Source organism: Salvia miltiorrhiza, chromosome 1 (genome assembly GCF_028751815.1).
Source record: "Salvia miltiorrhiza cultivar Shanhuang (shh) chromosome 1, IMPLAD_Smil_shh, whole genome shotgun sequence".
NCBI lineage: Eukaryota > Viridiplantae > Streptophyta > Magnoliopsida > Lamiales > Lamiaceae > Salvia > Salvia miltiorrhiza.
Window position 1 is genome coordinate 61,029,126 of NC_080387.1, and position 27,385 is coordinate 61,056,510.

Sequence of the window (27,385 nt, forward strand, 5' to 3'; positions counted from 1 at the left end):
TGAACTTTGAATCATAGCCAGCAACACGAAGAACGTTAAGCAGGAAATCCCAGCTAAGAGTATCAAAAGCTTTTTTGATGTCAATCTTGCAAGCCATGTTTTGACCACGGCTCGTACGATGCATACAGTTCACGCCTTCCGACCCAATCAGAATACAATCGTGAATGGAACGGCCGCTAATAAAACCAAACTGATGACGGGAGATACACAGCAGCAACCTGGCTTAGTCTAGACGCTAACACCTTAGTAATAATCTTGTAAAGAAAGTTGGACAAAACAATCGGTCTCAGATCCGAGACCGAATTGACGACATCTTTCTTAGGAATCAACACCAAGGTATTAGAATTGCAGCCTTGAGGAAGATAAGAATTCCTGAAAAAGGCTTGAACAGCACACCAAATATCCATTTTAATAATCGACCAACAATGCTGAAAGAACTTACCCGAGAAACCATCAGGCCCAGGCGAGCTGTTTGGCTCCATCTAAAAAACCATAGCAGAAATTTCCTCTTCATCCGGCAAGCGAATGAGCAAATTATTATAACGATCTTCGACCATCTCCTCAATAACCGCCTCAACCGTCGTAATATCAGTATTAGTATGACTGCTAGTCGAAAACAAAGAAGAGAAGAAATCCACTATATGATCCCCAATAACCTTTTGATCGTAATTCATATCTCCATTGATCTCCATGTGAGAAACGATGTGAGGTTTACGACGAAACCTAAGCATCGCATGAAAGAACTTCGTGTTCCTGTCTCCATCTTGAAGCCAAGACACCCGACTTTTTTGCTGTAGAAGCGAGCTCTGCCTGGAAAGCACAACGTTGATCTTAGCTTGGGCTTCCTCTTCTTTATTAAAGAGATCCTCCGTGTAACCTTCCCTGGCAATCTGATCTTGAATTTCCAAAAGCTCTTGTTGATTATTCATGATGCAAGAATCAACATTTCCAAAAACATTCCGATTCCACGCGCGAAGAACCTGCCGAAGACGCTTTAATTTATGCATAACTTTAAAAATCGGGCAACCAATCTCGGTATCCATCTGCCAGGACCGTTCCACCGTATGGAGAAAATCCGGATGTAAGGTCCACATGTTAAGGAACTTAAAGAAACGATGGCGAGGAGGAGCATCCACCATGCAATGAAGAATAAGCGGAGAATGATCCGAGGTAATACGTGGAAGAGCTTGAACAAAAACCGAACTCCAGAGATTTGCAAAAGAGTCAGCATAAATGGCTCTATCCAGACGAGACTCCACATGTGTAGGCATAAATCTACGACCAGACCACGTGTAATGCAGACCAACCGTAGGCGCCTCAATGAAACCGGTGGCTTCAATGAAATCACAGAACTCCGCACAAGCAGTAGAGTTAGGCATACAGTCACTACTTCTTTCATGGGCGCCTTTCACCGCATTAAAATCGCCAATAAAGACAACATTACCATCAATATGATCCAGAAGATCCAACCACAAACTCCGTCTGCCAGCATACGTGTTAACGCCATGCACCACCGCGATTTTAAAATTCCACGTCGACCATCTGCAGTTCATGATAACCACCTGCTCCGAGGAGAAAATCACATCATGAGTAACGGAAGGATGAGAAAAAACCCAAATATTCGAACTCATGTTGTCTCTTGAATTTTGAAAACAAGGAATAAGATTCAGAGAACGCCAAAATCTAGAATAAGTCTTCTTGATATTCGTCTTAGGCTCAATAATCCCAACAATCACAGGGGAGAAGGAGTCGCAATGCTCCTTTAAAACTCGTTTGGACTCGTCCGTAAGGCCCCGAACATTCCATACGAGGACATTCATCATAAAGACTGAGAATTCATGTTCGGGTTTTCACCCGATTCCACTTCAGCTGCCCAACTCTTGGCTGCCACATTATTTAGGGCTCTATCATTCTTCGAGCTCCCTGACGTAATAATGAAATCTCGAGGTTTATCTCCTGCTTCCCAAGCTTTGTAAAGTTTATTTTTGATGAAATCTTCAGCCTGTTGGTTAGGTTGCTGGCTAGGTTGCTGCTCCACCGGCTTCCGGAGACGACTCTTGATACTCTCTTCCCCACGAATCATCGGTTTCTTTGCCGCTAAATCTTTCGGCGGTCTCCCCCTTTTTTTCAATTGCACCTCCGCCTCACAATTCCTGAAAGTTTCCACTATCTGCTGAGCTTTGATAGCGCTTTCCATCATTCTTTCCTGTTTCTCACAATATTTATCCTGATTGACCGAACTTTCAAAAATGACGATCTGTTGTGAATCTGCTTCAGCCCGTGTATTGCCACCATCCGACTGCCCATCAGACTCGTCTCCCGAATCTATCTCTTCTGTAACCGGCATAGTGATCGCCTGTAAGATATCCGGACCCGATGTCAATCTATCTCCATTGACATCCTCTAAATCAACATTCCTATCAGTTAAAGCCAACGACTGATTGTGGTTCTTTGTTCCCCGCGGTGTCTGAATCTGCTCTTCTTCAATAGCAACTTGTTCCAAAACCCCCAACTGATTTATAATCTGCTCTTCTTCGACAGCCACCTGTTCCAAAACCCCAAACTGATTTTCAGTGATAATCTGTGGTCTGTGAGCTTGTGCAGTCCTATTCTGGTCCCAAGATTTAGGCTTCCAGTTAGGTGGCCTAACATCCTTGGCAGCTCCCTTATTAATTATTTCATTGTCTTTACCCAGCGACATGTCTTTGGCCTTCCCATTCCTGCTATCCTCCTTGGATTTGTTCTTCATTCTATTGCAGTTATCAATAGAATGTCCAGTGATCTTACACTTAGAGCAGAAGGCGGGGAGTTGTTCGAATTCAAATTCGACGTGAAAGGAACGTTCTTCCCCGTCAACCAGCAAAGCCTCCGGAAGAGGACGCGAGAGATCAATTTCCAACAAAATTCGAGCATAATGTCCAGCAGCACCACGTGCAGAAGCCCCATCAACTTTAATAGGCGATCCCATCGCCCTTCCAATACCCGTAATGACATCCAGAGTCCAAAATTCTAAGGGCAAATAATAAATGCGCATCCAAACTTCACAAAGTGATGAAATTTCTTTATAGGGATCGAAGAATCTTACCCATTTGCGTAATCGCATAGTTCCAAACGGTAACTCCCAAGAAGTGCTTTTCTGAACTAACGCCTTGTCTTCAGCGGTATTAAATTTAATAGTGTAGAAGCTCTTTCCCATGGGGATGATTTGCCAATCATTGTCAATATTCCAAGCCACCTGAAGATCACGTTTAAGATCCGTGAGAAGACGCGGCTTCTCTCCTTTCCTAAGAAGAAGACGACCAATTAAAGCATGCTCAAATTGATTTATCTTGGGCAGCAGATGCTCTTTTGGCACCCTAAGCGTGGGTATTTCACCAGAGAAATCCGGTTGCAGCGAAGTGAAGCGATGAACAAGCACATCCGGCGTACGTTCAATTTGTCGTGGTCTCCTCAGAAGCGAAGCAAAAGAAGTGGTGCTCGGCCGATGAAGCTCCGTCGCCGATGCATTCTTAGTATTGTTCCACTTGATCAAATCCGGAACCCTAGTATTGGATGATGAGATTTTATGATCCTGTGAATTTCCATAAGTTCTACCAGCAAAAGACGTCGGCGTAGATTCCTCAGCCACACCCTTTGAAGATTCAGCATCAAATTTCTCTTTTTCGTGGCATTCTCCATGGCTATGATTAGAGAAATTATTGGAAACTTGCGGCAGATTCAGCCCTGCCTTATCAACCATTATCGACAACTGTTGTTGGTTGATTTGCATGGTTGGTGTCGATGACTTGCTCGGCGACGTTGGCGGCATCGGTTGGTGGACGTTCGACGGCGTGCCGGCGATCTCAGCAAATAAATCCATTTTCTCCAGTGGCTGCAGGGCGGAGGCGTAGGTGGCGAGCGCCGTGTGGCGTAGCCACAAGAAGCCAACAGCCACCAGCAAACACCCAGCCAGCAGCCCGCCTCAATCAGAGGGCGAGCAGCGTCTGCAACTCTGGACCTTCAATCTGCAATACCGGAAGCTGGAACTTGAGAGGGCGACTCACCGGACGAGCAACCGGAGAAGGCGGGCAGCAGCAGCAGATTCTGAAACAAATCGTGCTTCATCAATCGTCTGCAACAAATCGTCTGGATCTTCAACCTTGAATCAACCGGAGAAGGCGGGCAGCGCTGGGGTGGCTACGCGCAACAGGAGAAGGCGAGCAGCACCAGTTACTGCTACACCGGACGAGCCCGATCTGGACGACGCCGGACGAGCCCGATCTGCGACACCGGACGAGTCGCGCAGCTGCTGCTGCTGGATCTTCGAGCAGTAAGCCGACGCTACTGATGCTGCACCGGACGCCGGTCTTCGGTGGCGGCGGCAGACCGGAAAGAGATCGCAAGAAAGTCAAGATCCACGGCTCATCAGAGCATTGCTACAGTAATTGAGAGAGAAAAAGAGATGTATATAATCGAGAATATAATATTGACTATATATTGATGTAATTAGTTAATTTTATTTTTAATTATTTTTCATATATCGTTTCTAAAAATGATATATATACTTATACTATACATTGATAATTTTGAATCAACAATTAATAATGAATGTTACAATGACATAGCTCATGACAACAAATTAATTTAATAGTTTAATTTAATGTTATAACTTCTATAGTTATTAAATTGATATTTATTAAAAAGTGAAAAAGAAAAAACATCCCTTGAAAGCACAAAAATGCAGACTAAGGGAACAAAACTTAAAAAGCGAAGGAGAACAACTCAAAAAGGAAACTCAGGATCATTATCCAAATCATCCGACCAACGCCTATGGACGACATTATTCATTGCAATCATACTAGGCCTATTGGTGACGTCAATCACAAACTCCCTCGGCTTGTTACCCATTTCTTCCGCATTCCTGAGACGACTTTTAATACAACCTTCCGGAATTGCATGTACAGGCTCTCGTCCCTTCACCGAGCCCTTTGGACGACCACGTCCGCGCTTCTGCTCCGAGAGCAACTGCATCCCCTGATTAACTTGGTCCTCTAACCTAATAATACGACTCGCCATGTCATCCGGAGAAGGAATGGATTTCTTATCAAAATCAACTTCCTTAATCGGCGAATTAACCCGCTGGCTCGCTGAATCTTCTGCCCCAACTACCGGTTGTTGCTCTACCACAGCTCCACTATTCGTTCCAGGATCCAACTCCAAAGTTCCCTCTACATTCGAGCCCTCCTTATCACTAGCCTTGTCCGTGTGAGGCGACCCATCATTTTCTTCCTCATTTAAAGCCTCTGCTTCATAATTGGAGTCCGCAATGATAGTCTCCTCCACTTCCTCATCCTCATCAAGCGCTTGATATCGGTTAGCATCCCCCGCCAGAGGGAGATCATTTTTCTTAACCGGCACTGTAGCCGCGTCTAGAAGATCAGGACCTGATAGAGGTTTAAGAATATCAACTTTGGGCTGCCATGCAGGAGTCGGACCCTCTCCCTTATCAAGATTCTTCACAACCACAGCAGGAGGCTCAGTGATCTTTTGTTTGCTCGTGGCCCTATCAGCTCTCCGGCATTTATCCGTTGAATGACCTGTAAGTTTACAACGCGAGCAAAAAAGGGGCATAGATTCAAAACCGAACTCAATGTAGAACGATCTATCGCCGTCATCAATGTACATCGAGTTGAGAATAGGCAAAGCCATGTCAAGTTCCACCAAAACCCGCGCAAAGTGTCCCACATGACCAGTTGCAGAGGCGTTATCAATTCGCAGAGGATGACCAAGCACACGACCTATGCCAGCAATAATCACCGGAGTCCATAACTCAACAGGGAGATAATATATCCGAACCCAGACCTGAGCCAGAGACGACACTTCCTTATACGGATCGAAATACCTAGTCCATTCACGGAAGCGTACGTGGCCAATTGACAGTTGGAGAAAAGAACTCCCCTTAGCTTTCTTTTTCGCTTCAATCGTCAAAAATTTAACAACGAAGAATCCCTTAGCCATGGGCACCAGTTGACAGTCGGCGCACTGCCATATGGTTCGAAGTTCATGAGAGAGATCGGCGAACGTGCGTGGCTTGTCCCCTTTACGTTGGATAAGTCTGCCGATAAGTGCAAATTGAAACTCTTCCAGCTTTGTTTGATATTCCGATTTGGGCACTGAGAGGGTGACAACCTCTCCTTCTCGCTGTATTGGAAGTCCTCGGAGGCCATACGCTGCAACATCCGGCTTCTTAAGGGATTTGGGTTGGACTTTATCAGCTACTTTCGCAGCGAAAGAAACAGCCGGAGCCGAACCCGGCACCTGCGCTACTGAAGTAACAATAGACGGCAGTGGCTGTATCAAACCAAGGATGGCCTGGTTAGGATCACCTATCAAACTCTGCGCCGATGAAAAACCCGACGATTTCTGCCCAACAGCCACTGCGCCGGAAGAATAACCCGGCTTTACGAGAGGCGGTTGCTGAGACGGAACATTGGCAGGGGACTTAGATCGAGACCTGTCAAAATTAGAAGATACCAGGGGAAGATTGAGGCCCCCCTTGTCACGATGGACTTCCGACGAACTCGAATCCATCACCGGCAGGAGAACCGAGAATGGAGGTGGACTGCCGGACCGGTGGGAAAGCGGCTCAATCACAGCAGATGGGGGAAGAGAGGACTCCGATCTGGAGAGGTGGAGAGGTCAGAGCGGCGCCGCGCTGGGTGTTGGGCCGAAAAGGAGGAGTGGACTCCGATCTGGAGAGGTGGAAGATGGCAGATGGGTGAGCGGCGCCGGGCTCAAATCAAGCTCCGGCTAGCAGTCCGCTGTCGACAACAGCTCCTCTACCGTCATTCGCCAGCTCCGGAACAGCAGCCTCCGGGCGAACAGGCGGCTCTGGGCGAAGTAGCGGCCGACGGCGCAGCGGCAGCAGCCCCGCGCGACGACTCTCTGCGATCTCCAGACGACGGCAGCGATCTCCAGACGACGACTCTCCCACGCCGGGTCTTCGCCGGCCTCAGAACGGTAGCGATCTCCAGACGACGACTCTCCCACGCCAGATCTTCGCCGGCGGCGGCAGAACCTAGAAGAGGGAGAGATGCGCCGCTTTACGGAAGGAGACTTTTCGGGCTGCTAGTAGCTTTTTATGTTTCAATCATTATAACTTCTATAGTGGCATGTAATAAACTTAAGATTTACTTATATATAATTAATAATAAATTATATTATATAAACGATATATTAAATACAATAAATGTGTATATATATTTATTGATTACTCTATGATAGATAAGATATTATAACTGATTAATGTTCATGAACTAAATAATCTAATATACGTCTATATAATAATAGTATAAAAGGGCCAAAAACATCCAAATAACTCAAATTATAATTGTTTAAACAAAATAACTCATAATATCAATATTATATGAATCAAAGTAGTTCATTAAAAGTAATTATCACTCACACACACAAACATAAAAGGTTAAATTTCCACTTTCAAAAATTTGAGGATATTATAGAGTTATACCTCCCAATAACTGTAATTATCATTACACTTTATTAAGTTGTACACACATAAAAACTGTAATTATCATTACACTTTATAAAAATTTGAAAATTTATATTTTAAAATTCATGATTTTATTGAATAATTGATGTAGATTATTTTATTTTTAAGACGTGTTTTGTATTTGTTTATATTTTAATTTTATTTAATATTTATATTTATTTATTTGAATACATTGTTTAATTTCGATGTTCGTCACACATCCGCACGAATGGACGTACTAATGAGGAGTAAAGTACGGGTACTAGCAATGTGGCCCATAGGGCTGTGGAGGAAGTGAAACTACTTGTATATTTGATCAGGATTTGTATTATTATTATTATTATTATTATTATTATTATTATTATTATTATTATTATTATTATTATTATTATTATTATAGCTATGCATGCAGCGGTGTCGGGGACAAGCGGGTGGCATAATGAAACATAAGAAAGCCAACATGATTGGATCATCCAGAGGGCTACACACCCTCAACAGGGATGGACTTTATAGTTGAGTGACTTCATGAGTCGCATGGTTACATTCCACGGTTGTGGAATGATCACAGAACACACGTGTTCCTCGCTGAACAACCCTGTCACAAGAGGATAAAGAATCAGTTTTGGGAAGTGTTTGCCTAATTTTGTAAATGTCGCACTCACGAACACGTGCAGTGCAGTGCAGTGTACGTGAGTCTATGGAAAGACCAAATTACCATTGTCGCGTAGAATAGTATAAATACCCAACAATCATGTCTTGTAAAGATTTACATTCACTTCACTTCACTTCAACAATACAATTTAAGAGTTTTATTCATTCATTGATCTCTCTTTGGATTAATTCACCTGGTTATGATTTTTGCTTTATTAATTTAAATATATAACATGAGATCTACAATTTATGCATGTACTCACCAGTTTCAAATTTATCTAAAAAAATTTCATAAATTAATACTGAAAAGATTATAATTTTTTTGCTCAAAACAATCATCCAACTTCTTCTTATCTCAATTGTCCTCAACTGCGTGGAAAAAATATACTCTATGCATCTCAATTACATAGATTTAATTTTCTTTTTAGAATGTCCCAAATATATGGACCTATTTTTATTAAAGGTAATGCATTTTTAAATCATTTACGAATAGAGCTCTATTTAATTTGTTGATTAACTTTAGCATTAATGTGTCGTCGAAGAATAAATACGAGCATATTAAGAAGTTACTTTTATAATTTTCCTTTTCAATATTTTTCTTAATTATTGTGCAAAATTCAATCAGACTATATAATTGGGACGAATAGAGTATTTTGAAAAAAGTACGAGTTGTATAATATATATGCATCAAAAAATAAAAGTTATAGAAAAACTTTTTTACTATCATGCATAAAAAAAGTTCTATAGAATCTTCTTGCTTAGTAGAAGCATGGAAGAAAAGTATATGGATATTTTGATGAACATTTTAACTGGCTAATAATGATCCTTGATAAAAATATTTTGTTAAAATATTGATTTGACTCAAATACAACTACCAAAAGTCATATTTATTTGGACGTGGGATCTTTTTTATATAAGTTTAGAAATTTATGAATTTTATCTTTTTAATTTTGAAAATATTACTAATTTTATTATAGTTTTATAAAGACATTCAACTTCAAAAAATATAAATTACTGTACATTTTGATAATTAAGTTTGATGAGGACAATATTGTGTTGCCTACGTCTCCGAGTTTAAAGCACCACGAATGAAAGCGGATTTAAAGAGATTTGACAGTTGATAAGCTTAAGGCAACGTTGGATATCTTGGAAACCCTGATTATGCAGGATTTGACGTAATCTTACAACTATCGTATTTTCGATAAAATATGAGATTGACTTAAAGATGAGGATTGACTTGAAGAGTATTGGTTTTATTAAAATATGAATGAAGTTCTGTTTCTAAAATGATTCTTAATGTTTTTAGACTATGAATATGCCTTGATCTCATTGTAAATGATACAAGTTATTCGCGATTTACTAGGCAATATACAAAGTCCCAAATTTTCAACTATATTTACGTCTTTCTTGATTTCTTTTAGTGTTGTTTATTTTGAGCATAGCAAAGTTAAATAACTATTACCATGCAGTTGTTTATGTAGTTTAAATCCTGAGACAACAAACAGGAGAAGTATTTCGGCGCGATGTTCATTCGAGTTATATCAAATTCAACAATTTTTTTCTTCTTCGCAAAAACTTTATACACATTAGATCACCGACTTTATATAAAGAAAACCCGCAAGACACACAATTAAGAGATTATGAACGGAGTTGGAATTACATATTAACCAAGATAAAGTTTCGCGGTAAAATTACAAGTATTTTCTGTGATTCTAATACTGCGGTTGTCAGATGATTTCAGGAAGTCGCAATTCTGCAACCGTCGTTTGAACTCGTGGCTTTAAAACTATACAAGCACCACAAATTTGAACTGGTGAAAGAAAGCTACACGGTGAGATGGAACTCCACGTATGGAAACTAACATCTTCATTCAAGTTCTATCGAATTCAGTACAATATTTTTTTTTCTTCATCACAAATAGTTTATACATACTAGATCACTAACATTACCAAAAAAAAAAAAATAGGAACAAAACACACAATTAAGAGACTATGAATAGGGTCGGAATTACGTACTAACCAAGATAAACACCACAAATTAAGAGAATATGAATAGGGCCGGCAAAGTTATGAGTATTTTTCGTGATTGTAACACCAAACAACTAGATGATTTCAAAAATCCACATATTCTGCAACCATCGTTCAAATTCATGGTTTTGAAATTAGACAAGCACTACAAATTTGAAACAGTGAAAGACAGCTACACAGTGAAACAGAAAAAATAGAAAGCAATTGATCTATGTTTTTCAAGTAATTAGTTTTTTTTTAGGGGGGGATCATTAGTCTTATTTAATTTCAAAGATTTAATTCAACAACAACAACAACAACAACAACAATAATAATAATAATATGGATTGTGGTAAAAAAAAATATACACACTTTGGTAAAAATTACAGTTTTCACTTGAACTATCAATTAAGTCAAAATATATATGAAAATATATTTTTGTTGCAATTTTCACCCGAGTCTGGCTTTCGGTAAAATTAGCGTAGGCAGTCGGAGCCAAAATAAACAAATATAGAATTAGTGCTTAGGGATTAGAATCTAGTAGGAACCTTCAAAGCAAAAATAAATAAATAGAATCGGGTAAAAATTCTAAAGCACATATGAAAGCAAAAATCGAATAAAAATTTATAATGTCGAAAGTTCATGTAACCTGCTGGAACAAAGCTTGCCCGACTGGAGAAGGGACTTCGGAGGCCGAAGCTGCTTCTCTCGGGTTAGACTTTAAAGGCTCGGAGGCCACGTCAGCGCCACATGGTTTTATTTATGCCACGTCAACGTTTGGTCAAAATAAAATTGATCGGAGCTATGTCGAGATGAAAATTGCAATAAAAAATTAAATTCATGTATTTTTTGACTTAATTGAAAGTTCATGTGAAAATTATAATTTTACCCAAGTTCGTGTATTTTTTTGTCACAACCCCTAAATAATAATAATAATAATAATAATCAAATACTCTTTGTGAGCCATCTAACTTTGCATGTATTCATTTTCGAGCTGTTTCATTTGACTTAGCCCTTTTTATTTTTGGATAATCATTTCACACACATTTACACTATAATATTACCCTCCTAAATAAGAGCATTCACTATGATATTGCTTCATTGTGGTGCCAGTATCATATCAACATCTATGTCTATTTGAAACTATCTCAAATTTTATCCATTACGATACTACCTCACATTTAACTTTTCATGGACCTCATCATCATAAAAACTATTTTTTCCACATTATATGTATCTTAGAATTTGTATTTATATTCAATTTTTAAAAAATAATAATATAATTACACAAATACTTTTTTTAAATAAAAAAATGCTATATAATACTTAAAAAAATAATATAATTGTGTTAAAAATAAAAAATTTAATTCAAACACTAATACTATTGAAAAGGAAATTGCTAAAACACACAAACAAAATTCTAAATAACAAAAATGCACTTAGAAAAAATAATTTAACATGTTTTTGCATTTTGTAAAAATGTACCTTCAATTGTTTAAGTTGCCGCATTGGAGTGTTAACAGGGCGATTTGCATTGTAGGTTTCTCAAACTTGTTCTCACATTTTCTTGCACATTTGATCGTTTCCCACCGCTGAATCGATGTTAATTATTGAGTCTGGTTTGAATCTCAACGAAAATTTTTAGAAAAAATAATGAATCGAGCAAAAACGTTGAGAAATTTGAAGAATGTGTTGAATGCATATAGAGAAAAAGATGAGTGTTTTATTTTTAGTTGTTGAGTAAAGAATGACTTGATAATTTACACATGATAATCTTATTTATATATTACAAAGCAATCCTAATACTAAGACCCATTGATAAAGGCAAATAGGCCAAAGTCTCGTTGCAAGAATTTATGGCTTGTAATAGATCACCAAGGTTGACATTTGGCGGGACTAACTTCCAAGGTCAATGTTCAGTAAAGTTGAAGTGCCAAGGTTTTCGGAGCTGACCCCTAAGGTTGGCAGAGTTGATCGTCAAGGTTGACGTTCGATGGAGCTGATCACCACGGTTGACACTTGGCAGAGGTAATCGCCAAGGTTGAGGCAAATATGGGCTTCAAGATTTGGGGAAAAGGTTGATTTCCAAGGTTAATGGAGCTGAGCTCCAAGATTGTGGCATGGCTAGTTGTCAAGGTTACTGTCAAGAAGGAACAACATAGATGAAACTCATTTTTTGTCTTATTATTCCGTCTTTGACTGAATGCAGTCAACTTTGATTTTCTTCTTTAATAATTTCCTTCTACCAAATTTGCATTTTGTAGAAATGTGCCTTCAATTGTTTATGTTGCTACACTAGAATATTTGTTGGACGATTTCTGTTGTAGGTTTCTCCAACTTCTTCTCACAATTGCTCACTCATTTGATCATTTCCCATAACTGAATAGATATTAATATCAATCCAACATTGTGCAATAACCTCATACTCCAAATCTGAATAAAATGTTCGGCGTCTTCTAGTAGGATGGTTGTCGTCATTGGACTGTGGCTCGACATAGATATTTATATTATCTATACCTTGCAGAGATGTCTATCCTGAAGATTGTGTCACTTGGTCAATACTCGTTTCATCTATGTTGTTCCTTCTTGACGAGTTTGAAAACATAAACCTTTTGCGAAAGATATATGTATGGTTGAAACTCTTGAGGTAGATGCATTTGAGATGAAAATCCAAATGTGATAACATTGTCAGTCATGGAAGTGTTAGGAAATATTTGAAGTTTAGGCATATTTAACCCAAAAAATTCAGATAATTCAGACAAACATTGGAATTTTGAGAAGGCCCGTCAGAAGTTTGAAAAGAAAAACTTGAATTTTGCAAAACATAATTTGATCCAAAAAGATCAAACCAATTCAGAACCCACTCATGAAAATTGTGAAACAAAAAATGTGAAAAATAAGAAATATTGTAGATGAAGATGCTATGAGAAATATGAAATTTATGGTGTATATATAGTACTTTTCTCTTTACCATTTTATGCAATTTCATTAAAATAATAATATAAAAAAAGTAATAAGAAAAAATGATAAAAAAAAAGAGAAATGACTAAATTGAATAAAAAATAAAAAATAATGCCCAGCGATAACAAACAAAAAAAGAAAAAAAAAATACAGTAAAAAATAGAGTTTGAATCAACTGGGACCCGCGCCATTTTGCTTGTCCAGTGGCACAACTGACGCATACATTGCACCCACTCAAGCAATGTGAGTTGGGAGCATTCAACATTGTACTTGCACCTCAGGTGGGGCCCACATGCCCTTAACTACCTACACAATATTTCATTTACCCTATTTTTCTAGCTACCCCATACTTCACCCACATTATGGTAATATCCCAGGTAAGAAATCAACTACCTCAAAAAAACATCCGCAGTGAATGCTTTAATTATGCTAAAAAAGAAAAATATGTCAAACGAAGTTGGATGGAAGAAATAATAAGGGCAATTCTATTCATAGCCCCTCGATTTACTCAGTATAGCCCCCTAATTAAAATAATAATAAATAAATATGAATTTACTATTTCACCCTATAGCCCCATAGCCTCATTGCCCGTAGCCCATAGCCCCCAAATTAAATATCCAGTTTTTAAAGGTTTCTCGTCCAAGCATATTCTGACGCCAGTAAAAGGCCAGGATTGAATTTCGGTTCAGACTCCTCAGGAGGTTCCTGGCATGTAATTACTTGGGCATTGAATTGAGATGAGCATAGAAAAAGCAAAACGAAGACAATTTCTCTACGGTATTAACTATAAACAAATCAAAAATCATAAGCAGCATTTCCATGATTCAATCATCATTCGTCAATGAATTTAAATTCAACAAACGAGACTGGAGAAAAACTAGTAGCAGATTTATGAAGTTCTATGGTAAAAGTGAACTGAAAATCAAGGACTATAGGATATTTAATAAATAACAAGCATATGAGTTAATAGTGGGCCTTTCTTAATGGGCCATTTCTTTTATTATGGTTTGGCATATTTTCAGTTTGGCACATTACACTAATATATTTTTTATATTAGTATGATAGTATCTAACGTTTTGTTTTTGAAGAAAGTATTTTCAGTTTATATGTACCTTCAAAACATGAATAGATTGTAGTATAAATTTTTACACTAGTAAGGAGCCCGTCGAAATTCGACGGATATATTTTATTATAATATAATATAATTATCTAATATAATTTTTTGTTCATAAATTTCATTTCAATAAAATAAAGTACTGAATAAAATAATTTTAAAATAAAAAATAAATTTTTTAGATTAGATGCATTAATATTCATTATGTCAGAGTATATGTTTTCCACTATAATTACAATATGATTTGTTGCATCCCGTATAAGAATATCTTCTGACAATGTCACATTAAATTCTTCATCACTAATACTTTAACAAACAGTACTGTCACCTACTTTAAGTATCCATTCTACGAATTCTTTGTTTCTTCTGCATTCAAACCAGAAACATGTGTCTGATTTATTATGGAAAAAATTATGTATAATATCAAAGCAGTATTTGTGCGTCATTGACGCCTCATCTCAAATAATAAGCTTTGTCTTTTCGAGAAACCCAGTTAAATCGCTATCTGAGCTAATCTTGTTGCATGTGATGTTTTTGTGGCAGTCTAATGATACCCAGAATATATATAGAGTGTACTTCGTCATAGCCTTTTTGATTATAATTGTAGATAATCACTATCTTAATCAACTTCTGAAAGTTTTCAAAAAAATAATAATTCAACTTCAGAAAGATCTTCATTGTGGAAATTTTAGTTACACCCGAAATAAAATTTAAATTGTGAACAAAATTTTATAAAGTTAGCTTAGATGAATATTAGTATATGAATATCATCTGAGGGCATTTCATAGTTGGTATTTCTAATTAAATCCTTGCATTCGACTGCGAAGACTACTTTCTGTAGGTGCATCTGTGCTATTATCGGATGAGAATATTAGTATATGAATATTGTAACTGATTAATGAAATATAAACTTCTAAATATTGATAATAACACAATAAATTGTAAAACAGCCCAAGAACATTCACATGAGATCATATATATATAAACTATAGATATAAAATATTTGGAGATAATGTGTCATTATTGTAACAATTGTTTTAGACTTACTAGTCCGCCCTCCCGTGCGATGCACGGATCGATACTATTTTATAATTAAAAATAAATTATGTAATGGCAAAATTTTACCATTTACGAGTTAAATTAATTTAACATAAAAAAATCTATTTATTTAAACATCTCTATATCAAACTTTAGCGTGCCTGTGAAAATGTTAAATAAAAACTAATAAATGTAAAATATATTTAAAATTGCATTTTAAATATATATAAATGTCAATTCAATATTAAGTTTAACTGAGAATATATAAGAAAATATGTTTGTAAATAAATGAATAATACACAAATATAATTACAAATCAAATAAATTGAAACTATATAAGTAATTATATTTCTTATATATATATATATATATAACTAATATTCATCCACAACTACAAATTCAATTTTTTTAAAAATTATTATTCAAATTAAATGATTCTAAAATGAATGTATAAATCTCATTTTCCTTAATTGCATTAAAAATTGTTCCAACTAAAAACTTCATAAATAAAAGTGCAAAAACTAATATATAACAAAAATATAGAAAGAGAAGTAAAATTAATGTAAAAAAGTAAAGAAAATAGGAAAAAAATCAAATATTCCACGAAGATGAGTGACAGATTTTTAAATTTGATCATCACTTGATTATGGTTGTAAATCCAATTCAAATTAATATTAAATTATGATATTTAATTTGATATTCATAATTATTCAATTAAATATTTAAGTATACAAACATAGTATATATAATTTTATATTCATAATTATAAAAGTATTCAATTTTATACTCCCTCCGTCCCAAACGAAATGTCCTGTTTTTCTTTTTGGGTTGTCCCAAACGAAATGTCCTGTTTCCTTTTTTTGGCAATACACTCTCTCTCTACACTTAATATTTAAATAATTTCCATCAACCCACTTTATCTACTTTATACACATTTCTTAATCTACGTGCCGAAAAGAAATAGGCCATTTCGTTTGGGACAGAGGGAGTATTTAAATAGAGGCCCAAAACATTTTTTTTTTGTTTAAAAGCCCAATTCCTTTTTATAGTTTTAACACAGTCCCTTAGTCTCCCTTCCTCATATCCCTATCTTCTCCGGCACTCCAAACTTCTGCATCTACCCCTTTCCTCAAATGCGGCAGTTTGCCTCCATCTTATCTCTCAAAATTCCTAAACCTTCCCCCTAAACAAATCCGGCAGAATCGCTAGCAACACATGCCCGCCATTGTCTCGCCGCCACCAACGATTGGTCAAACAACAACAACCAACTGGACCACCGCCGTCGCCGTCCTCCCATCTCTTAGCCGAGCAGCAAATCCATTCGTTCCCCACCTCCTTTATCTCTTTTTCTAATTCTTGTTCTCTTTCTACCTATTTACCCATAAAATCGAATAAAAAATTCGAATAATTTCGAATTATTCATATACCATTTCGAACAATGATTTGGTGTTTCGAATAGTATTTTCTCACGTTTCTATTCGGTGTTTCGCTCCCAAATTTGGTCTCGTGTTCTTCTTCGTCCATGATTCTTCTCTTCTTAATTCGGCTGATTTACGATTTTTGAGTGCATTTTTTGTGCTCGTCTCTCATTTATGTATACTCATATTTTTCTTTTCTGGTACGGGAGAAATTAGATTTGGAAGAGTCGAAGAGAAAACTGCTAATTGATAAGAAAAAATGTGCTCTTTTTTTCTGGTCATAGAGAACTTAGATTTGGAAGAGAGAGAGAAAACTACCTATTGATTAAAAAAAGAGCACACGTTTATTCAAACGCCCAAAAATTCTGGAAGAAAAAAAAACCGTAAAAGAAATAGTAGAAGAAATTTGCTGGGAAAATATTACCGTTAAACTCCTCTTTTATATTATATATAGATTTTTATACTTTTAAAAGTGGAATGTAATTATATAAACGATGCTTTCTTATATATGATAATTTAGATATAGATTTTGTAAAAATCAGAAATAAATTCAAACAATATTATAAATATATATCTATGTCAAGATCAAATCGTAGATAATTTTAAATAATATTGGTTATAGCCTTATAGGTATCACGATTGCCTAATTGATCGCTTATTTATATCATAAATATTTATCTATTTTCATAAATAGTGATAACAATAATATATATATTATATTTATCATATCATTATATATAAATATTTATATAGATTTTATAATTAGTAGAGTTTGATTTGAGGTGGAGTTGTTGATAAATGAGAATTGAGGAAAATTATAATAGAGTGATTATATGCCGCCATATAGGATATGATTTATTTTGCTTATATATATATATATATATTTGGAGTTGTTGATTAGAGATTTAGAAGAAAAATAAGAATAAATGAGAATTGAGGAAAATTAGAATAGAGTGATTATACGCCGCCACGTATGATATGATTTATTTTGCTTATATATATATATATATAGGGTAGGGTTAATATAAAAACTCTTCTTAAGATGAAAACTAGGAACCAATTTAAAGTCATTGATTTAAATAAAATAGAGGGCTGAGATTAAACTACAGATGCACAATTTCGATTGCATAGATGCACGATTTCAATTGCATAGATGCACAATTTCGATTTGCTTGAGTATTTTGCATTGTTGGTTTCAATTGCATAAATTGCATATTTTTTAAGTGCACAGTAAAATATAATAGATGCATAGTTTCTTTTGTTGACTAAATCATAACCATTAGATCTAATATTTAAAAGGTTAAGATTAGGTTCCTAGTTCTCATTTTAACAGAGGTTTTTATTAGAACCTCTTCCTATATATATATATACATATATATAGATTTGATACAATACTGTCAAATTAAGATCCAATCAGCTGATTTTTTCCATTGTTTATTCCAAAATGCTCCAATTGAGGATAAAATTAATAAATTTATTTTTATAAACCTAAGGTCGTTCTCATAAAGCTAGACATTTTTTTAAAAATCTCAACAAACAAAATACAAAAAGAAAAAACTGAAATAATTCGAAATAGTTGCAACAAAATATAACCTAAATTGGGTCCAGCAAATTTGAAAAAAGATGAGGTAATCCCAAAATTCTAAATTTCCAGCGGCATCTTTGTTGCTAAGTAAGAAAAAGTCAACAAATACTCCATAATCCATATCAATTATAGTATCAAAAGATTCAAAACCATATAATTCCAAAAACAATTTGAATTTCAAAATAATTTTCAAATTTCACTTCGCCCTCTACACGTCAAGACCTGCTCAAATTCCAAATATACCCCCAAAATAATGTCCACTAACTCAACTAGTAAACCCTACGCATCTCAATAAACCGAACACCAAAATCGTCATTTTACCATCTCAACGTACGCCGAATAACCAGGCTCCACCTTAGCTCACTCTCACTCCGCCCATTCTTCAGCCACATCTCCGCCGCTTTCTCCTCCCTATAAATATCTCCATCACCACCACCACAAAATTCCACACTCTCACACCCAGTCTCACGCAGCACTCAATCATCCCTTGAAGATGAAGGCTTCAATCAAATTTAGGGATGAGCAGAAGCCCTTGCTCAGAGCTAAAATCCCACTCAATATTATGAATTTTCCCTTTCAATCCGGCGTTTCAGCCGGCGATTCGAAAGAATTATCTCTAAACCTCAGCACCTTCCTCGATTCCGGCCCCTCGATCAAATTTTCATACCGCCCAAATGATTCGCGAAACCCTTTCAGCTTCGTTTTCAAGACCGGGATTGGTCATTTCGGCTCGCCCAATAAAAGCCCTTTGGTGATGAGCGCCGAGTTCAATTTAGTCGGGAATCAAACCCCTAGATTCTTCATCCACTTCAAGCCCGATTTGGGCGATTTCTCGCTGAAGAAGTCGCACTCGTCGGCCTCGGTGAAGAATCTGGGCGAGAAATTGAATGCAGGCGGAGAGGATTTCGTGGATGGCAGGTATTTTAACGGGAGTGGGTTTTTCCCGGCGGCGGAGTCGAAGAAGGCGGGGATGGTGGTGGACGGGCTGCTGAAAGGCACTGAGCTGACCGCGCGGACGTCGGTGCCGTTGCGCGATTTCGCGGTGGTGAATCTCCGGTGGGGGTTTAGGGTTCCGCCGCGGGAGGCGGCGGAGGAAATGGATGCGGTGGTGGTGGGGAAGGAGAGTGACCAGATGGCTGGGATTAGGCTACCGCTCATGGTGATGGATAAAATTGGGATCGAACACGTGGCGAAAGGCGATTCGAAGAAGCAGAAATCGGGTCCGGCATACGATGATGTGGCTGAGGCGTGTTTGGGGGTGAAGAAACAGCTTGAGGTAATTCAAGCTGAGAATGGGATGCTGAGCAAGGCTTTGATTGATCTGAGATCCGACGTGGCAGCCGGTAAAATGAATTTATTCTCTGATCACCACCGGAGCAAGTATGCCGTAGGCGCCGCTGATCGGAGAGGCGATAGAGATAAGACATCTTTAGAAAAGGAGGCATCAAGAGGTTGAAAGTGTTTCAATCTTATGAAGCTCTATTGAAATTACCTTATGAAGTTTTTTTTTTTGCATTCATATAAATATGATTGAAATTATCGGATCCATTTTAGGTGGTACTAAACTAAGTCGTGGAGTCGAAGTTCATTTCGCAATTATCTATCTTAGACTTAGATAAGAATTCAACTTTTGTTGTCTCGTGATTTGTACAAATCTGCAAAGCATTTCTTATTTTATTTGCATATGTTGGATGCATGTTATGTTTTTTGTAAGATCTTATTTAAGCTATATTTAAAAGTTTCTCTCTTTTTTCTCAATTCAAACTTTTGTATCTCAACTCAAATGTGTAAAAACACTCGGACTTTGGCTTTATGTCTATTCATGTAGTCTTATGCTCCCGTCCGTCGAAATCAAGAAAATTTTGAGCCACCTTTCTATATCGAAATCTTTTCAATTTGTGGCGCATCTCTGAATATAAATGGTAAATGCGATAAAATATTCTTTTTAATATTAAGATTTAAGTTTTATATCTATGTTTAAAAAAACTGCCCATAACTCATTACGGCGGCGTATCAGTTGTAATTCGTATATTTTCGAAATGAAGCAATCAATTAATGAAATTTTATCTTACCAAAAAATATATACTAGTAGTATATATGAAAATTATTTTAGGTCAAAACACTAACACATTCTTCTTACCCTAATATTGTGGGCCTAATTGGGCCTCATATATTCAACTTCAGTAATGCAAGCCATTGTGGGTCAATACTTTTAGATTATTTGCCCGTAAAGCCCAATTTATCTATTGTAGACTTTATAATCTCGACTCTCGAGTTAAATTTATCTTTCATGTTTTCTTAGCTGAAATTAATCTACCATATAAAATTAAATCATTTTCCTAAAAACACCTTCTTAGAATAATGGCAAGATACTCGGACCTTTTATTACGTGTGGTACACTGAATCTAATTCATTTATATTACTCCATTCGTTTCATGAATCTTGAGTCATCTATTTATTACTCCCTCCGTCCCAGGCCAATAGGCCCAGTTGATTTAGGCACGGAGATTAAGAAAGTCACTTTTTGGTAGGTAAATGGTGTGGTCCACCAACAATTAATGTTTTAAGTGTTCTCTTATTTTCCTTAATCACATTTGTTCAATTAATCAAACTCAGAAATGCTTCACAGAACCCTAAATCAAAATGAGAAATCAAACTTTCGAATCTGCAAATTCAGCAAGAATAAAAATGAAACAATCAGCAATCAAAAATCAAAACAATTAGAGAACTGAGAAAATCAAAACAATCAGCAACAATCAAAAATCAAACAATCAGCAACAATCGAAATTCAGCAACAATCAAAATGCTTCAATTAATCGAATCTGCAAATGAAGAACCCTAAATCAAGAACTGAGAAGAGGAGAGGGGGCGGTGGAGACGGAGAACGGCGGTGGAGACGGAGAACGGCGGCGGTGGGGGCTCCGTGTGGCCGGAGCTCTGTAGAGTCAGTGGCGCCGCTCGTTGTTGAGAGAGAGAGAAGGGGGAGGGGGCGGCGGTGACGGAAGAGCGGCGAAGACCGGAAGACCGCAGAGAGCAGAAGAGGAGAGGGGGCGGGGGCACCGTGGCGTTGAACGAAGGAGTCAGCGGCGGCGCTCGTCGTTGAGAGAAGGGGGAGGTGGAGCTTTGATTTTCGCCTCTTCCTCCGCACCGGTCACCGCCGCTTCGTCTTCTTCCGCGACCACCGGCTCCGGTAACGAAGGTCTCCGACACGTCTACAGCACCGACACGTCTTCTTCCACTTCGTCTTCAGATCTGCAAATCAAAAACCCTAGGTTGATTTTGATTTTGAATTTGATTTTAGATCTAGGGGAAGAGGTTGAGAAGAAATGAGGGAGAAGAAGATACGCCGGCCTCGCCGCGCCGGAGGCGGCGAGAGCCGGCGACATTCGCCGGAGAGCAACAGAGAGTGAGAGACGCAGAGAGATGGAATGAAAGAAGGGAGAGAGCAGAGATGAAGAAGAAAAGAAAAGTGGGCTGGGACGCAGAGAGAGAGAGAGGGAATGAAATTAGGGTGTATATCCTCTTTAATTATGTAGCTAATTATTTTAATTACAATCCTAATTATTTCCATTTTAAGACTGAGCCTATTGGGCTGGGACGTCCCGAAAAGGAAAACGAGCCTATTGGGCTGGGACGGAGGGAGTATATGAAAACACAGTTTGTGGCAAAATTGTAATTAAAGAATCAATTAAAGAGGTATTTGTAAAACTCAACAAATCTCATATATTTTCTCTCCCCTCTCTCCTCTCTTTCATCATACCATTCTTCAATTTTCTATACTCTATCTCTCATATTTTCTTTTTCATATTTTGATGATTTATTTTAAAAATTAAATTTTATTTATAAAAAATATTCTGTATATATTTTAAATTAAAGATAAATGCAAGATCTTTGATTTGGTATCAAATAATTATTCAACTCTTTTATTAGTATTCTAAGAGCATCCACAGCGCCAGCGTCGAAGCCGGTGTCGATCCAGGGCGAAGGAGGCGGCCGCGCGCTGGAGACGCGCGCAGATGCGAGGCTGTGTCGAAGCCTCAACCCGGGGCGAGAAGGGAGAACGCGCCCAATTTAAAAAAAAAAATAAAAAATCGTTAATTTTGTTCAAGGGGGAAGGAATGGAGTCTGTGTTTTTGCTGGAAAAGAGACGCAGATAGGGGGGGGAAGGAATGGAGTCAGTGGGGAAAGAAAGAAGAAAAGGGGAGTCGGTGGGTGGGGAATTTTGTTTTTTTTTTGTTTTTGTTTTTTTTTCTTTTAAAATCTTAATTATTTAAATTATGTAATTTTTTTATTATTTAAATTATGTAATTTTTATTTTTATTGCAATATTTAATTTAAATTTTAATGAAATTTGAATTAAAAATACATTTGGTCTCGTTTTGGTCCGATTGAGTCCTAGAAAATTAGTGTAATTTTTATTTTTTTTATTGTATTTAAATTATGTCTTTAAATTATTGTAATGTTTAATTTTATTTTTAATGAAATTAGAAATTTAAAAATAAAAGTGTAGAAATATGAATTTTGTGGAAATGAGGATTTAAGCACCCACCTAAGACACAATGCATTGGAGAGGGGTGTGTCTTAGGTGGGGCCCACTCCTAAGACACCCCTCTAAGACACCACCATTGTGGATGCTCTAATAAATTCTAATAATATAATTTATTTTCCTACTTATCAATTGAAGCTTTTCTAATAGGGCAAATGTGCAGATTCCCCCATGTAGTACACCTCCCTAGAGCTTTTAGCCCCCCAAAGTCGGTCAAAGCGCGTTGACCTCCCTAGAGTCCCGGAAGAAGGGTGCAATTAAGTCCACTCGTTTAACTGCCGGTAAACGCCGTTTTCTTTAAATTTTTTTTTTAATTTCTAGTGGGCCCCACACTCTCTCTCTCTCTAGCTTCAACTTGGCCTTCGTTCGTTCTCCGAAGCTTCCGCCGCGGCGTCGATACTCCTCTGGATACGGAATCGGCGACGCTCGCCACCTCCACTGCCGCCTCCGACGACGGCGTGCAGATATTCAGATCGTCCTGAAATTCACCACCGCATCATTGAAAATTAGTTCAGATACGAAAATTCAAACTTAGAGAGAGAGAGAGAGAGAGAGAGAATGTTTCATTTCATACAATAATCGGACGATCGCCCCTGCCGCGTTTTCTCAAAATCGCCGCATCTCCGCTGTGAACCACAGCCTCTGCGCCGCTCAGCGAGCTCTCCGGCGGCGGCGACCACAGCATGACGTGATTCTCGCCCATCTCCTCACGCATTTCCAGCTTGGAGCCGGCGGCGGACCACGACGTTGGCGACTGGCAGGTGCGGCACAGCAGATTCAACCAATCAAACACCTTACCTGCAACCTCAAACTCCTTGTTGCGGATCAACCAATCAAGCACCAAATTGTAGCAAATAACATTAGCCCTAATTTTATCAATCTTCATCTGTTTCAGCAATCCCAATGCATCCATGCCTTCCCCCCTTTCACCAAAACCCTAATTATATTGAAGAAATCATCAATTTTTGGTTTAAAACCCAAATTTTTCAGATCATCCAAGAACCTCAAAATTTCACCACCACCGCCGCCGCCGCCGTAATTCAGCTGCCGGGACATCGTTGTGAGAATCAAAGAACAAACCTTTTGATCCAAATCGAAGCCTTTCTCCACCTTCAGATGAACCAGTAGAGGCCATCGGCGAGAATGATGGCGGCGGTGGAGAAGAGCGCATCGCGAATCCATTGGAGAGAGAGAGGGAGTGGGGCCCACTAGAAATTATTTTTTTTTAAAGAAAACGGCGTTTACCGGCCGTTTAACGAGTGGACTTAATTGCACCCTTCTTCCGGGACTCTGGGGAGGTCAACGCGCTTTGACCGACTTTGGGGGGCTAAAAGCTCTAGGGGGGTGTACTACAGGGGGGTATTTGCACCTTTGCCCTTTCTAATAAGATGACATAGGTAATGAGCTAACTTAGAAAAAATAATTTTATGCATGATTAGCTCATGTTTTAAAAATATATATTGTGATGTGAAAACTCTTTTTTTATTATTTCTTCGTTTCTTTTAATTTGAATGATGTGTTTATTCTATAATTTTAGGGAAGAAAATAAAGTTTTCCATAAAATAGATGGAAAATTAAAAACGATACTTTTCAAAATTATAAAATAAAATTAAGGATCTTTACTGAGTAATTGATCTAGATTATTTTATTTTTTAAGAAAAAATAATTTAAATTTACTTATATTCTAACTATATTTAATATTTATTATTTATTTATTTGATACATCATTTAATTTATTTATTTTTGATAAATTAACATGATTAAATAAAGAAATTTTAAGGTCGCGCCACAGGGGGCTCAAACCCAAGACCTTCGGTTTTAGACATTAATCCATAATCGCTTAACCGATACACACACTACATTATTTAATTTTGATGCAAAACTATGTTTGATGTGCATCGCACGGGCAAATGTACTAGTTTATTTATATGACAAAAAAATTCCCCTTTATTATCATTTTTTCACTTTTTCGCCTACCACACTAAATACTATTTTCTTAATTCTCGTACCGAAAAGAATTAACTCAAGATTCGCGGGACGAAAGGAATATATACCAATAATCCAACATTGTCTTAACTTTTTTGATTTTTTTTTTCCACCCAAATATATTATTACTAACTGATCATCCCACAACACGATGAAAGATACAGTTACTACACTATCATCCAACACAATAGCAAGTAACACCATTCAGAACTATACACGACCATAAACCTAATGATGCAGCATGAGCGATGCTATCACAACCGAGTTAAAAATACAATCACGACATCAACTATTTTTTTTTAAAATAAAAAATTGTTATATTTACAACAACGACCCCATTTAAATACAATTAATGTTGATGGATTTGATTTTATTATTTATCCATAGTTACATGTTGTACTCCCCATAGTGTGCAACAATATAGACATAAAAAAACATGTAATTGAAAGAGACGTAGGTGGGGGACCGACCGACAAACAACTTGATGAACTACAGTAGTAATATCACCAAAATCTTGTGCATGAAAATTAACAACTCATGCCCATTCTTACAACCTTAACACTTGTTGGGACATACGAAGGGATGTCGTTGTCTTTATAGGATTAGTCAGATTATAATTAGATGCTTCAACTATAATTAGTGCGATTATAGATGACGGAACATTGTAATTTCAAAGGGTTGGATGAGATTAGGACAGGCAAACACCAAACTATATATAGTTTTGAAATTTCAAATTTCATTGAAGATGACATTCTACTTAATGATCTCCTTTTTTTCTGTGGGAAAGTGAAGTCTTCTAAATCCTACAAAGTGGGTGGGGAAGTTAGCAACACTCTTTTATGAAAGTAATAAGGAATGTGGTTGAATATATGTCTCAACTTTTATATATAGACTAAAAAAAAGGAAAATTGAAATTGTGTCACACCTAGCTATGTAACTAAACCAACCAGGGGGCTTAGCCCACTGACCACCGGGTCCTCACTTAAGTGAAGTGACCCGGGTTCGATCCCTCTTGGGAGCGAATTGGAGATTGGAGATATAAGGTGGATTTTGGTGAATGGAGAGATAAAGTGGTTCTTGGAGTGGATGGGGAACTAATTACTAACATCTAACATGACTTTGTCCGATCAAAAAAAAAAAAAGCTATGTAACTAAACCAAGCTCAATAAAATAAAAGTTTTTTTTTCTCTCTCTCTCTCTATCCGGACCATGCCAAAGTATATCATATCCATTTGAGGACCTCATAAGTCATAATCAAGACTCTTCAGTTCATTTCCAAAAAACAATATTGCATAGTTGAAAAAGGCTAGTTCCAACATTATCTCAATTAAAATTAGAATTTGCACAAATCCCACCAATCCATTCACCCCAATAAACAAAACAAAAAGATGAGAAAATTATACATCCCCAAAGGAAAAAAAAAACCTAATTAATCCAGTCAAGATGACAAAGTAAAAAAGTGAATTAAATGCTTCTAGCCATCATTTCTTGAAATCTCCTATAAGATTCTTGCTTCTCCAGCCTGAACTTCTCATGGCAGTCGGCAATGAACAAGTCAGCCAGCCTATCAATCTCATTGCACGACTCCTCATCGCCTCTCTCCTCCAGCCACTGCAGATACTTGGACAGCTCACCGGAGCAATCCCCCACCGCCCCGACGTCCCAGCCGGGATAATCATTGAACTGCGGCACGGTGCGAGAAGACGAGCACCAGTTGTAGTGCAGCCTGAAAGACCCGAAATAGAGCTTCTTCTGCTTGCTCTTGCGCAATGGGAATTCGAGGTTCTTCAAGATTTGGACGAGGAGCGATTTCGCTTTGGAGATGGCGCGGTAGAGGTGAGAGAAGATGAAGGTTTGGAGGAGGGCTCTGAGCTTCATGGATGAGAGAGAGGGAGAAGAGGGAGGAGGGGAGGAGGCTTTGATGGAGAAGAGGTTGATGGAGTTGAGAGTTTTGAGTGATGACATTTTCCTGCATTTGGTGGAATGTGTTTTCTTCGGATATATGGATTTTAATTTATAGAGGATCTTGCTTTCCAAATTGTTACTACTTAGTAGGTGATTTTAAATAAAGTGCCAACAACTTTGCATATCATTCAAATAGGAAATCCTTCCCTTTTCTTTTATTCAGAAAACAAAACAAAAATAAAATACTCCTTTCGTCCACCAATTCATATCATAATTTGCTATTTTTGTCAATTTACCAATTCGTGTTCTAATCCACTAATTAATGTACTGACCTTTATTAGTTGTGGATCGCCTTCTCTATTCAACAAATAAACAATACATTTTTTTAAAACTCGTGTCTGTTTCCTTAGGACACGAATTGGTGGACGGAGGAAGTAATAGTTAATGTCTTTCATGAAAATCATCTTTTGCTTAGCAGCATGTTGATCGTGTAATTAAATCTCCATGAAATTTGCGTGATAAAATCCAGTATTATTTTATAAAAAAATTTATCACAATACTATGAATTATACTTATTTTTTATTTCAAAAAATTATATACCATAAATTTAATTTATCAACCTATTATTAGCTAATAAAATTAAAATT

General features: G+C 37.2%; 3 protein-coding genes across 3 annotated transcripts; 1 reads left to right on the forward strand and 2 right to left on the reverse strand.

Annotated features, from left to right (window-relative positions):
- Positions 1-482: 482 nt before the first annotated feature.
- LOC131011125 (uncharacterized) lies at positions 483-1,379 on the reverse strand. Its single transcript, XM_057938907.1, has 2 exons — positions 1,028-1,379; positions 483-913 (listed from the first exon to the last, which is right to left on the reverse strand). Exons 1-2 carry the CDS (start codon positions 1,377-1,379, stop codon positions 483-485), a joined length of 783 nt encoding a protein of 260 aa, XP_057794890.1.
- Positions 1,380-18,357: 16,978 nt separating this feature from the next.
- LOC131000991 (uncharacterized) lies at positions 18,358-19,984 on the forward strand. Its single transcript, XM_057927146.1, has one exon. The coding sequence runs from the start codon at positions 18,795-18,797 to the stop codon at positions 19,755-19,757; it is 963 nt and encodes a 320-aa protein (XP_057783129.1). The 5' UTR covers positions 18,358-18,794; the 3' UTR covers positions 19,758-19,984.
- Positions 19,985-26,105: 6,121 nt separating this feature from the next.
- LOC131000999 (uncharacterized) lies at positions 26,106-26,988 on the reverse strand. The gene has a single exon (XM_057927157.1). The coding sequence runs from the start codon at positions 26,796-26,798 to the stop codon at positions 26,298-26,300; it is 501 nt and encodes a 166-aa protein (XP_057783140.1). The 5' UTR covers positions 26,799-26,988; the 3' UTR covers positions 26,106-26,297.
- Positions 26,989-27,385: the final 397 nt, after the last annotated feature.